Below are 12,873 nucleotides of genomic sequence, written 5' to 3'. Positions count from 1 at the left end.
CTGAGGCAGGAGGATTGAGAGTTCTATGAGCTTCGTAGTAAGACCCTGTCTCAAAAATAACAGCAATAAATAAGTAAATCTAAGTAAAATAAAAAGAGAGCCAACCAATAAATGTCTGATCAGGACAGTACAACTGTAGTTTGGGTGTTATCTTTTCCCCTGGTTCCCTGCAGGCGACCTAACTCACTGAATCTGACCCCTGGTCTATAATAATAGCAAGTCCAGCCCCGTGCCTCCCCGTGGAGAACCCGATGGCCCTTAGGATGGCTCTGAAAGGCCTGGCAGCTACAATTCTAGTTCGTTTCCCCGTTTTGGATACTTTTCATCAGTTTTGGATAATTTTCATCAGTGTGAAATCACTTGTGATTTGAAGCAATAGGGAAGTTTCTTTTGACGCTGACACCCTCCCCCTCCACCCTCCGCTTCCCCAGGACCAGCCAAGCTTGGCCTGACAGGTGACTCTGACTTGTTTATAGCACGGGGTGCGGCTGGTGTTACCTGCAAGTAGGGGGGTTAAGGGAGAAGTGACAGGTCCTCAGGACCAAAGAAACGCCTCATTTGCATAATGTCCAAATGGGCCCGCTCTCCTCTGCACTCCAGAGACTTGCGAGTTGCAAGGGGGCGCCTCCCCCCATCGCCACTCCCCCTATCATCAGTGGGTCCTGGGACCCTGGAGTCCCACAGGTGTCGGTGGGTAACCATCCATCTCACACTGGTGTCCCTCAGAGGGCAGGTTTCTGACCAGGGAAAGGCACAGGTGGGCAGACCTGAGGCTGGCCCAGCATGCCAGCTGTGCAAACGCTGTGCTCTTTTGGGCTGTTGCTAACTGAGGCTGGTCTAATGGGGTGCCAGTGTGTCTTCATGGTGCGGGGGTGTGCGCAGACACATGGATGTATATTTGGAAAGGCCAGAAAGAGATTTCCTGCCAACTGGCTTTTAAAAAAGTCCCAGTGTGTCAACAAATTTTGCCAGGAAACTTCTGGGTGCTTTCAAGTGCCACGGCTTGTAAATTTAACTTCTGTAGGGTGGGCAGTGAAGTATGTCTGACAGCACTTATTGTGGACCTCCGTGTATGGAGGGAAGAGACCAACATGCCACCTTCATCCTTTAAAAGTGTCGTGTTTACAGCCCCGCCACCAACTTCTCTCTTTTAACTTTGCTGACCAGAGGACTGAAGCATGGGAAAAAGAGTCTGTGTCTTTCTCAAACTTCAGGCAGCTGCTGATTAAACCCAATGTGGACACTCACCAGCTCTAATTTCCTTAAGTCAGCATTTAAAAAAAAAAACTGACCCTGGCCCCAGCGGTGGTGGTGCCATGGGTCACGGTGTCTGTCCTGTTTTCTGTAGGCAAACTAGGTATGGCACCTCCCGGCTGTGTGAGCGAAGTCACAGAGATGGAGTGCGGCCGCTCCGACATCGAGGAGCTGATTAAGGAGGTAGGTGGAGGCAGTGGGCCCTGGGGTCTCCAGGCCAGCAGTGGCCTCGTGCCTTCTGGTCAGGAGAGGCATGGTTCCTGCCCTGCGAAGGCATCAGTAGTCTCAGACTCTCCGGGATGTGGTACTCCCACCTGCACAGGTGGAGTGAGGGGCTCCCTGGTTTTCTCTCCAGGCTGGCCTCCTGTGCTGGCCGGCTTCTGACATGTGTCATGTCCTTCCTTCAACCAGAGGGCCGGCCTGAGCTGTCTGCTCTGTCTTGGAGTTTTGTCAAGCTCCAAACATGTCCTGCTTAAGCATTCTGAGTGACAGTCTTCTAAAACCCATTGTGTGGCCCTGTCCCTTCTAGGCCGGTTGCAGGGACCAAAGTGTGAGCTGTCCCTTCTGCTCAGGGTTGTTCTTATGATGTGGCCTGGTGCACTAGCCTTCATGGACACTAGACTGCTTATTTTTGTTTTTATTCCTTTTTGGCAGTACCGGGATTTGAATTCATGGCCTTGTGCTTGCTAGGCAAATTCTACCATTTGAGCCGTGCCTGTACCTTTTTCTTTTTTTCTTTTTTGTTAGTTATTTCTTGGGTAGGGTCTCTGTTTTTGCCCGGGACTGGCCTGAGACCATGATCCTCCTACCTTCAGTCTCCCGTGTAGCTGGGACCACAGGTGTACACTACCATGCCTGGGTAACTGATTATGATGGGGCCTCACTCACTTTTTGCCTGGGCTAGCCTCAAATGGAGATCTTCCCAATTACAGGCATGAGCCACTGTGCCTGACTGTACTGCTTACGTTTTACATCCCTAATGTGTTGGCTAATTAGATAAACAAACCTCTTAGCATTGCACATAAACCCATAGTTAGTGGGGTGGAAGGGACGGCCTGATGGCTGTCCTTAAGTAAAATACGTGGCTTTTTGTATGGCTGGTTGTCATCTGGAGGTCCTTTTCTTCTCTCTTTGCTGTATTTTTTATGGCTATCACGAGGTGGATTTCACATAACTAAAATAACACCATTGGCCCTTGAAAAAGGCGAGGGCACCACAGGCGTGGCTCAAGTGGTAGAGTGCCTGCCTAGCAAGCGCAAGGCCCTGAGTTCAAATCCCAGAAGAGTCATTTTTACTAGTAGCAGTGTCCCTGGGACCTGCAGGAGCAGCATGGCTTCTGAGAATGAGGATAGGGAAGACCCACCTGCTCCAAGCTGCCCAGCTTTTCTGCACATGGCAGCTGGGATGTTTCTGGGTGGTCTTTGGCAGTGAACCAAGTGACTTCTGGGCTCTGTTCCTCAAGCGAAGTCTTGTGTTCCATATAAGGCTTTTCTGCCAACTCAGCTGAGAGAGTAAGACAGCTACATTGCCACACCAGGGTCACAAGAAACGCAGATTTCAAAATGTCTCTTAACTGGACTTACCAGCCATTGTAAGGAATGGGTCAGAGGTCATGGTTGTCTGCGGCCCACTGAGCAGGGCTGTGAAAGCAGAACAGGTTTTGTTCAGTGTCACCATTCACTGGTGGCCCAGAGCTGGCCTTTGTCAGGGTGACTGACGACCTGGGGCTTTTGCCTTGTGATGGACACTCCCACCTAAATGACCCATAAACTTGGCCAAAAGAGGCCAAGGATTTGGCCATGTGTTTCAGTTGCTAGCCTGATGGCTTCAGTCTAGGGTCTTCCATGTTGCAAAGTGAAGCTTAACTTTGGTGTCATGGGATAAAGGTGACGATGGGACTTTAGTTGTTTATAAGTCATTCAGTTTTATAAACACTCGAATCCCATGCTGGAGGTTTGGAGACTGACCTCCCCTGCTCTCTTGCCTGGCTGTGCAGCCTCCTGTGGACGAGTACATGGGGATGATCAAGAGGAGCCCCTCTCCTCCTGAGGCCTGCAGGAGCCAGTTCCCCCCAGAATGGTGGGTGCAGCAGCCTGGCACAGGTGAGGCTGGGACCCTGGGCACCTCTGGCCATTCAAGTGGCTTGAGTATGGTATCCTTTCATGTCTGCCCTACACCAGCTGGGGACAGGGTGGGGTGGCTGATACTGTTAGGATCCATGTTCTGTTGGAGGTAACTAAGCCCAGAGAGGTGACAAAACACTGCTAGGCTTCTAACCACAAGAGTCCAGCTGAGCCCCAGGAAGGCACAAGTGTCTTTGTCCATACATGACATCCATGGCTGCTCTCTTTCCACACTCTCCAGAAAGCACTGGGGAGGGGTCTGGTGACATCCCCAAGATCAGAGAGAGGTCACAGCTCTCAGCCATGCTAGGTCACCTCCCTGGGCTCTCCAGTAGTTCTGGTAGTCTGTTCTGACCTTAAGGACCTCCAGATCAAAGGTATCAGTGCTTCTGCAGGGGAGCAGAGAGTCCAGGTCAAGAGTGGGAAGTTGCATGTTTCTTACCCAGCCCCAGTTTATTCATCTGTAAGATGGGGACACCAGCACCTGCCCAGGGCAGTGGGGGTGGGGTGAGGGGTGGTCACAAGGATGAGTGAGGCTTTCACCCTTTTATTGGCATCTGATACACACTGAGAGCCCTCAGCTGCTTCAGCTGCTGCATGGGGGAAGGGGACCTGGGTCCTGCAGCCACAAGCCCCTTTCTGCTTCCTTTGCCTCTTTCCCACCATGGCCATTGCAAATGGCCTTGCAGGCCTCTGAGGCGTCCAGGCTGTGTGTGGCAGTGTGGAGCTCAAGGACCTGAGAGGAGCCCCACCCTGTACTGGAGGAAGGCTGGCGGTATCCTGGGAACACACCCAGGATCAGCATTCGGGGACAGGTCCTCAGGGAGGGAAGGAAATGTGACCCCACAGGGTCACTGGCACATGGTCAAAGTTCCACAGCATAGAGGAAGCCCCCCCTGCATTCTGGCTTGCATTTTTGAGACAATGGGTGAGGCGCTGGAGGGGAAAACACCGAGTTCAGCAGAAGCAGCGGCTGGGTGTGTGTGACCTCCTTGGACTGCATCTGGGTCAGCTCCCTGCACGCAACACCGGGCCCATCAGAATTTTCTCTTCTTTCCCCTTGCAGGCCTGTCGCTGGTGACTGGATACCCCGCCTATGACACCCACCATTCAGGTACAGTGGGTGCTTTGGACGGGCACAGGCTGTCTCAGATCCTGATGATTCATGTGGGGTTGTAAGGTCCTGGTGATAAGCATGGCTCAGGGTAGAGGTTGAGGACATGCTTCCTCCTTCTGCATCTGGTTTGGGAGCCTGTCTTTCCCGAGTCTCTGTTTGAGTGGGCCAGCAGGTGAGTTTGAGGCTCTTGCAACTGGAGGCTGTGCAGGATAGTGAGGACCGCCCTGCCCCAGGCCCAGCCTACCCCACTGCTGGGGCTCCAGGTGGAGCCATGGAACCTCTCAGGGCCTCAGGCTCTGCATCTGTAAGATGGGAGCAAGGACAACTCCTGCCTCCCGGGGGCTTGTGAGAATTTTATGTACTGCACCACCACCGCAGCTCTTAGTGGTCAGTGTCACTCACGCCAGTGTCCTTCACGTCCTCCGACACCCAGGCTCATAGTGAGAGTAATGATGATGGTTTGGTGATGCCAAGGGTGATATTGGGTGTGGCTGACATTTATTAAGAGCCACCAGGTGCCAGGGTCAAGGCTGGGCCTCCCGTGGCCTCCTGTTTACCTCCCCTTCCACCTCTAGGTTATGGAAGTGGGTTGTTTCTCACCCCAAATGTTCAGGAGCCCCACAATGTGCAGTTTTTAGGTCACAGAGCAGGGATCTGCTGCAGGTGTCCTGTCCACACTTCTGCCTCCATGGACAGGGTGGCCCCGCAGCTACCTTGTCTGCTGATATGGAGTACTCAGGACCTTCACAGGGCTGGGGGCAGTGGTCACCATTAAGAAACTTGTAAAGAAACCATGCACTGTTCATCCTGCACTTGTCACCTGTGCCACCCTGTGATCCAGGGCTGGTTCTAACTCTGTTCTTACAGACAGGGACACTGGGCTCATCTGGCTCTAAGACTGTACTGGAGGCCTCCTTACGTTGGCAGTGCCACACTCACGGGGGGCCCTGGTCATTGGGTTGAGCTTCTGAGCTTGGCCTGGTCAGCCCTAGGCTGTGTGGCCTCCAGGCGTTTGCTGACCGGTGCTTTCTGGGTACTGCAGAGTGGCTGGGCTGAGTGTGACAGAACTGCTTTGGAGTGTGGGGAACATGGCCCCTGCCGAGTGTGGACAACCTGAAATGTTTTCTAGAAACTCTCACACACCCCTCTTTGTAGAAGCTGAGGTCAGGGGTCCCAGTTTGTGACTTTGCAGGGATGAGGTGATACAGTGAGTGAACTGCATGGTGAAGGAAGCAGGTAAAGTGACAAGCCCTGGCCTAAGGCCTGCCTGCTATGACTGTGCCCTGGGTTCACACAGCAAGCCAGGCCCAATTTCCCCAGTTCCAGAGAAAGCAGAGCCCTGGCTTTTTATGTGAAATCTCTCCACACAGTGTGGGCAACAAGCCCGCCTCCCTGCTGAGATCTGCCCGTGAATATCAGCAGGGAATGCAGAGGACCACGAGGCTTTAAGCTGATGGTGTGGTCTGGTGCTTAAGAGGGAGGCTTGATGGTGGGGCTTCCCCCCTTGCACTTAGCAGCTCTGCTGGCAGCATGAGGGCATCACCTGTCCTCATGTCAGCTCCTCACCTGAGAAATGCTTGTAGTAATTGGTTATCTATTGTGTCGGGTTCACCTAAGCACTGGGCATGGCGTCTGTAGTCCCCGTAGACCAGGGACTGTGGTTCTTAGCTTCAGGAGCCTCGTCTACACAGACCACCTTCTGTTCTGTTACCTGGCTTACTTAATAACCATTTACATGGTGCTCAGACACACCACACACAAAGCAAGCCCACGTGATCCTCCAGCAGCCCCACCAGGTAGGCACTGTTGCCATCCCTATCTTGCTGCTGAAAGGCAGGCACAGAGATGTGAGGCCACTTTCCCCAGGTCACACAGCAGTGCTGGAATCTGCATGGGACCCAGGCTCTGGAGTCTGTGCTGCAAGGCATCCTACAGGGCTGGTCTGTCCTTGGAGGAGTGAAGCTGGGGCTCTTAGAATTGCCTGGTGTTTATCAGGGAGCCTGCTTCTCCTGCTTGTCACCTGTGAGGTGCTGCAGGTTGTCCCCCAAATCCCTTCCACTTGTGCCTTCCCTACAGCGCAGGGTCATTGAGGCCACCCTGCATGGGCATCTGGGGACACCACCCGTTCACACGGCTGAGAGGCGCTGGTACTGAGATAAGGCCCTGGGGAACAATGGCACAAAGGGCACTGTGGTAGGAGTCACCAGACGTTTCCTTCATTGGGAACAAAGTCTGAAAATCGTTCCAGGTGAAGGAAGGGAGTGTGTGGACTTGTCAGGTGTTATAGACAGGGCACACCTGGCCTGGTAGGGAGGATGGTGAGGAAGGGATTTAGAAACTGGTACTGCTGCTAACCTTCGGGCCTCAGTTTCCCCAGATGTCAAGAAGACGAGTCAGCCTAATGCAGCTGTGACTCCACTCAGCGTGATTATAGAGCCCCGTGTGTGTAACTCTGACGAGGGGAGGATGGTGCCTGTGAGCGGGGTGAGGTCTTATTGACTAAGCGGAGCCCTGGGGGAGAGTCCAGGTGCACAGCGGCTTAAGCCCAGGTGGTGCACTGCACAACTCCCTGGGGTTACATGGAGTCAGGCTACTCACAACCTGTGTGTGTAGCTGCAGGAGGGCTGCCCTGGACTGGTCTGTAGTACCTGGAAGGAGCTCCAGGCTCACTGGGCTTGTCGTTAGTGGAGAATTCTTCTGGGATTATATGTGTGGGCCACCACACCTGGCTTAATTTTTAATTCAAAGATGAAATGGCTGAATAGTATCTCATTGTGTAGGTGTCCATTTATGACTCGATGAGCATTTTAGGTTGGAAAGATCAGGTACAATCTTCCCTGGAACTTCTAGGACACAAGAAGTAAGGTGCCCTTTGTGTGGGAGGGACAATGACTCTGGGCCTTTGGCTTTGGCCAGGATAAAGTGGGGAGTGTCCCCAACCCCCCCAGCTCCCTGACCACCCTGCCCTCTCTTGTTCTCTGCAGCCTTCTCCCAGATGGTGATCAGCTTCTATTATGGGGGCAAGCTGGTGGGCCAGACCACCACCACCTGCCCTGAGGGCTGCCGCCTGTCCCCGAGCCAGCCAGGGCTGCCCAAGCTGTACGGGCCCGAGGGCCTGGAGCTGGTGCGCTTCCCTCTGGCGGACACCATCGCCAGCGAGAGGCAGAGGCAGGTGACACGGAAGCTGTTTGGGCACCTGGAGCGCGGCGTGCTGCTACACAGCAGCCGGCAGGGCGTGTACGTCAAGCGACTGTGCCAAGGTCGCGTGTTCTGCAGCGGCAACGCTGTGGTGTGCAAAAGCCGACCTAACAAGCTGGAGCGTGATGAGGTGGTACAGGTCTTCGATACCAGCCAGTTCTTCCGAGGTCAGTACGCCCACCCTAGAGACCAAATTGTCCCCTGGGCCGCCTGCAGCTGAGTCCAGGGATGGCCCTGCGTTCTTGCTGGGGGACTGGGCTCCTTTGACTCTTGCTGTGCACTGTCTCTCTGAGCAACCTGGGCAGCCTCTGCCTCAGCTTCCCATGTGTAGACAGAACAGAATGAGCACCTCTGGGCTGGAATCTGGAACTCAGCACCCATCACGGTTGCTCCAGGGACTGGGCCCCTGCCTGGAAGCTGGTCAGAGCTGGTGCAGGGTGTCAGGCCCCACTCAGCATATGGATCTCAGCAAGATCCCTGGGGATGCGTGTGCATGTTTGTGACACACTGACGCCGCACACGCTAAGTGCACGCTCTTGGTGCTGTAGTTGTGTAGGTGGCTTTCCCAGATCTGCGAGGCAGGTGTTTGGGTCCCACTGCTTCTCCTGAGTGCATTCAGCATCTTCCAGCCCGCCTGCTGTGTGCCAGCTCCCTCTCTGTGCCTGCAGCCCATTCTGCTCCTCGCCCTGTACCAGCCAGGCCCAGAGCTGGTGTCAGGTCTCTGCTGCACGCAGAGGAGGCCCCGGGAGGGTGGGTGGACGGGCTGTGTGAACTCAGGTGTGTCAGTGCTGCTGGGAGTCCACCTGATGGAGCCTTGAGACCCAGTGTGCAGCCCTGAGCGCATGCCGGCAGCATTGTGGGGCTGGCTGCAGCCCTGACTTCCAGCCAACCCAGACCGGCTCATTCCGTGGATCTGAGGGGTTCTCACCAGCTCCAGGTGAGGCTGTGCCACTGGCCTGGGGTCTCTGCCTTGAGTGTCTGTCAGATACTGAAGGTGAACTGCAGCCCCTGACTGTCTTAGGTAGGGTTTGCAAACTCAGGCACTGTCAGGGCAGGCAAGTGACACGAATGCAGGATGTCCAAGGGAGACGCAGGAAGTGGAAACAGTGGCTGAGTCCTCAGAAAGGCTTTTAAAATCCAGGTGATAAAAACCAACAGCTGCCAGGCATGGGGTTCACACTTGTAATCCCAGCACTCAGGAGGCAGAGCCTGGAGGATTATGAGTTTGAGACCATCTTGGGCTACATAGCAACATCCAGTTTCAGAAAACAAACAAGCAAAAATCCAAATCTTTCCTCAAACAACACTTGGGAAAGTTCAAACCCACAGGTCCCTGCGTGGAAAGACCCCTGGTGCTTTGGTCTTCCCTTGTCGAGCTTCCTGTGCTGCAAGAAGCGGAGCTTTGTGCCCCAGTTCCACCCCTGCCTTCCAGGCCTCACTGCCCCACCCTGTCCTTGCAGAACTGCAGCAGTTCTACGCCAGCCCAAGCCGCCTGCCAGACAGCAGGGTGGTGCTGTGCTTCGGGGAGGAGTTTCCCGACATGGCTCCCCTGCGCTCCAAACTCATCCTCGTGCAGGTAAGAACGGCACAGGCAGCTTTGGCCCTCATGTCAGGGTCAAGTTTATACCAGGACCAAGAGGAAGCAGCAAGGACTGGGTTATTCTACCTGTGCACAGGGGGAGAGGCAGGAGGGTGAGACCTACAGAGTGGGAGAGGTGGACTCTCGCCCCCTCTGAACCCTTGGCACGAAAACATGGGTTTTCTTCCTTCCTTCCTTTCTTCCTTCCTTCCTTCCTTCCTTCCCTCTTTCCCTCCCTCTTCCCCCTTCCCTCCCTTCCTTCCTTCCTTCCCCAAAGGGAAGATTGCACCTGTTCCACCTCTTACCTTAAGGTCTAGGTCACAGATTCAGACTTGGCGGAGCTCTCTGGCCATAGGGTTGATGGTGGACTTCTGAGCACTGGGCAGCCCAGCCAGGCTGATCCTGAGAGATATGGGTCGTGTAGTGGGCAGTCTTTGCAGGAACCCTGCTGCCTGGCTCCTTCATGGTGGCAGGTGGAGCCTCTGCAGTGATGGCTCTGGGCCAGTGATCCGAGTGTGGCAGGAGCAAGCAGCAGAATGTCCCGCTGTTTCCCCACCTCCATCTCTGACCCCATGCATGGCCCCTGTAGGTTGAGCAGCTGTACGTCCAGCAGCTGGTGGAGGAGGCAGGGAAGAGCTGTGGTGCAGGCTCCACCATGCAGGTTCCCGAGGAGCCCCAGCCTGACCAGGCCTTCCGGATGTTTCCAGACATCTGTGCCTCACATCAGAGACCCTTTTTCAGAGAAAACCAACAGATCACCGTGTAAGCATCTCTCCTGGGCACCCAGTCACCTGCAGCTCCAGTTTCACCTGGACAATGACTGTTGTAATCATGGAAAGGTGTGGACCCCTCTGACGGGGGTGGGACCCCTTATTTGCTCCTAATTTAGTAAGGACATCCTCTGAGAGCCCACAATGAGTCCAGAGTTGGGCCAGAGTTCTGCTGTTTAGTGCAAACATTGGAAACTTACACAAGCGGTCTTGTAGGCTGTAACCTTCACTTGGGATTAAATTTTTTATTTTCTTTATCACCAGCTGCTATGTTTCTTTCTGCATTTTGTGCTCACTGGCATTTTGAAAGACTTGCCTGTCATTCCCTGTGACTGGCCGACAGCTGCTTTGAGCAAAAGCCTCTGGAGTTCAAAATCAGCTTGTTGAGAATAAGCCTGTTTTTCTGGACTTTATAGATTTATGATTTCATATTGATTCTCTGTGAAGCATCTTTTTTTACTCTTAAGAGTTTTAATAAGATTGCAAAATATTTAGATGAAGCCCCTCTTTCAGAAGAGGAAGCCAAGCTGTGGCTGTAAGGAGAATGCATGTTTTTCCTGGGATTTGGTGCCAGGAAAACATATCCAAGTTAGGTGCACAGGGTCGGGTGGGGTGGTTATTTTCAGAGGATGCAAACGTTTTCATTGGGGAGCCACTGAGTCAGGTTCATTTTTATTTTTATTTCTGTAATTAAATCATCCCCAAGACCTCTCTCTTTTCTTTCTAAATGGTTTTGATCGGCTTTAAAAATATTTGTTCTCGATTGCATTTTTTTTTTACATGTCCTATTGTGAATTGCTTTGGGTCCCTATTTTTCCCATAAAGTGAGTGGGGTGTAACCAGGAGCTTCAAGAGCAATCATGGTCGCTCAGGCATTTGACTTGGGCTTCAATTCAGCTGGGCTCTCCATCCATCAGATGGCCATGCTTTGAGTTGGGGCATGGTCACGGGGGGGTCGTAGAAGGGACGATAAGAGGTCTTACCCATGCTGTCCCAGGGCATCATGGGTACTGTGGCAGGGGGCTGCTGTTCTCCATCCCTGCCACCTTTGAAGGTTCAGCTGGCTGCACATCACACCCGATTCTCCGCTCCAGCAGCGAGTGGTATAGGAGTCCAGCAGAGAAGTCTGGGTTCCAGCCCTGGAAGAACTCCCCCACTTACCAGCAAATCAGACCTTCTTCCTTCCCAAACAGATAAGAATGTTTGCCTGTGATCCAGTACTGATCAAAACCCAGCTCCACAGACTTAAAGTCTTGATCTGATGGCCAAGGGCTGTTCATGTCCCCTCACTGATGCCCCAGTCTGGGGTCTCAAGTATCTGTGAAGCCACCTTAAAATCGCTTTCAACACACACCATTAGAGGACACTTGACTGTGTTTTCTAGACACCTGCTATGTCTTGGTGGATCAAGGGGCCTCTTAGATGTCTGCGTGTCCTGTGTGATACATCTGGGCTAGCCCTGGGGGGTGCCGGGCATCTTCAGGGCCCACGTCCCACAGGTGTGAGCCAGTGTGGGTGCTTGATCTGGCTGGGTCTTCCACAGTGGGTGCTGACACCAGGCAGCATTGGGGTGTGAGGACAGCCTTTTTTCATCCACTCTCTCCTGGGGGGAGAAGAATCCCTTCCCTTTCTATCTCCTTATGACCCAGCCTGGCTCCCACCAAACATCCAGGATCTCACAGTGGAAGGCTGGGGTGGAGGAGGGGCTTAGCCATCTGCCCTCGTTTTGAGAAATGGGGGAAGATACCGAGGTTTGGGAGACAGGCCCAGCCAATGTAGTGCCTTTCATGGATTCTGACTGACATCTGAAAGCCAAAGAGCCTTACTGGAACTTCTCACTGCCACTTCTGCGAAGGTGATGTGGGTGGGGCTGGTCACCAGACTTGGTCACCACTGGAGGCCTTTGATTGTGTGTCAGCTGTGAACGTGGGAAAGTGCTAGTAACTCTGGCTTTTCCCCTTGGCCAACGAAGGCAGCATTATATTTTGAAGGACGGGGAACATGTTTGCTCAGTTGTCCAGGCTTGAATGTAAGGCTCAGATCTTTAATATGCTGACTGAATATTTATTTTTGTATCCATTTAAAAAGTACTGATTTCTTTTATTCTTTATTAAAATAAAATGCCCTTTTATAAAGCTGGTATGTTCTCTGTTTTTTTTTTCTTTCTTCTTTTAGTCACTGTCAAATATTTTATACTTTTCATCAGTTTCTGGGATTTTTAAAAGGGGAATTATAAGAAATAGGGACTATGATTTTAAGGATTTTGTTTTGTTTTACAAACGGCTGGTTGTGCAGAATTCCTGGGGAATGTGGAGGGCACACTGTTTTTTTTTTTTGTTTGTTTGTTTCTTCTCTTGGTGGGACTGAGATTTGAACTCAGGGCCTTGCACTGCTAGGCAGGTGCTCTAACACCATGGGAGCCATGCCCAGCCCTTTTCGTTTTAGCTGTTTTTCAAAACAAGGTCTTGGGTTTATGCCCTGGTCTCCCTGGACCTTATCCTCTGATTTATGCTTCCTGTGTAGCTGGATGACAGGTGCATGCTGCCATGCGAGGCTTGCATTGCTTGCCTGGGTTGGCCTGGAACCAGGAGCCTCATGTTCTCACGAGTAGCTAGGATTACAGGCATGAGCCACTGGTGCCTGGCTTACACACTGTGTTTTATTCAATCACAGGTCTGTTGGGGCTTCTGTGAGCTGATGGCTATACCTGAGGACAGGGTGGGGAAAGGATGTAGGAGGGCCCCTGTAGCACTCTTCTTGAATCTGCCAGAAGCTAGCTATAGGAGGGCCACCAGGTTGAGCCAGCTTCTGTGACAGGTGTATCTTTCCATG

At 52.9% G+C, this 12,873-nt stretch overlaps 1 protein-coding gene across 5 annotated transcripts in view; it reads left to right on the top strand.

Annotated features, from left to right (window-relative positions):
- Positions 1-12,179, top strand: part of Irf8 (interferon regulatory factor 8) — a 47,607-nt gene extending 35,428 nt beyond the window's left edge. For all 5 annotated transcript variants that reach the window (XM_074055523.1, XM_020184331.2, XM_074055525.1 and 2 more), the window contains 6 exons: positions 1,349-1,437; positions 3,251-3,356; positions 4,444-4,491; positions 7,479-7,859; positions 9,153-9,268; positions 9,861-12,179. In XM_074055523.1, coding sequence (XP_073911624.1) covers positions 1,349-1,437; positions 3,251-3,356; positions 4,444-4,491; positions 7,479-7,859; positions 9,153-9,268; positions 9,861-10,037 — 917 coding nt within the window. In that variant the 3' untranslated portion in view covers positions 10,038-12,179. The remainder of the gene's footprint in view (positions 1-1,348; positions 1,438-3,250; positions 3,357-4,443; positions 4,492-7,478; positions 7,860-9,152; positions 9,269-9,860) is intronic.
- The last annotated feature ends 694 nt before the right edge of the window (positions 12,180-12,873 follow it).

Source organism: Castor canadensis, chromosome 15 (assembly GCF_047511655.1).
Source record: "Castor canadensis chromosome 15, mCasCan1.hap1v2, whole genome shotgun sequence".
Lineage (NCBI taxonomy): Eukaryota > Metazoa > Chordata > Mammalia > Rodentia > Castoridae > Castor > Castor canadensis.
Note: the sequence above shows the minus strand (reverse complement) of the source record. Positions and strands in the feature narration are given on the sequence as shown.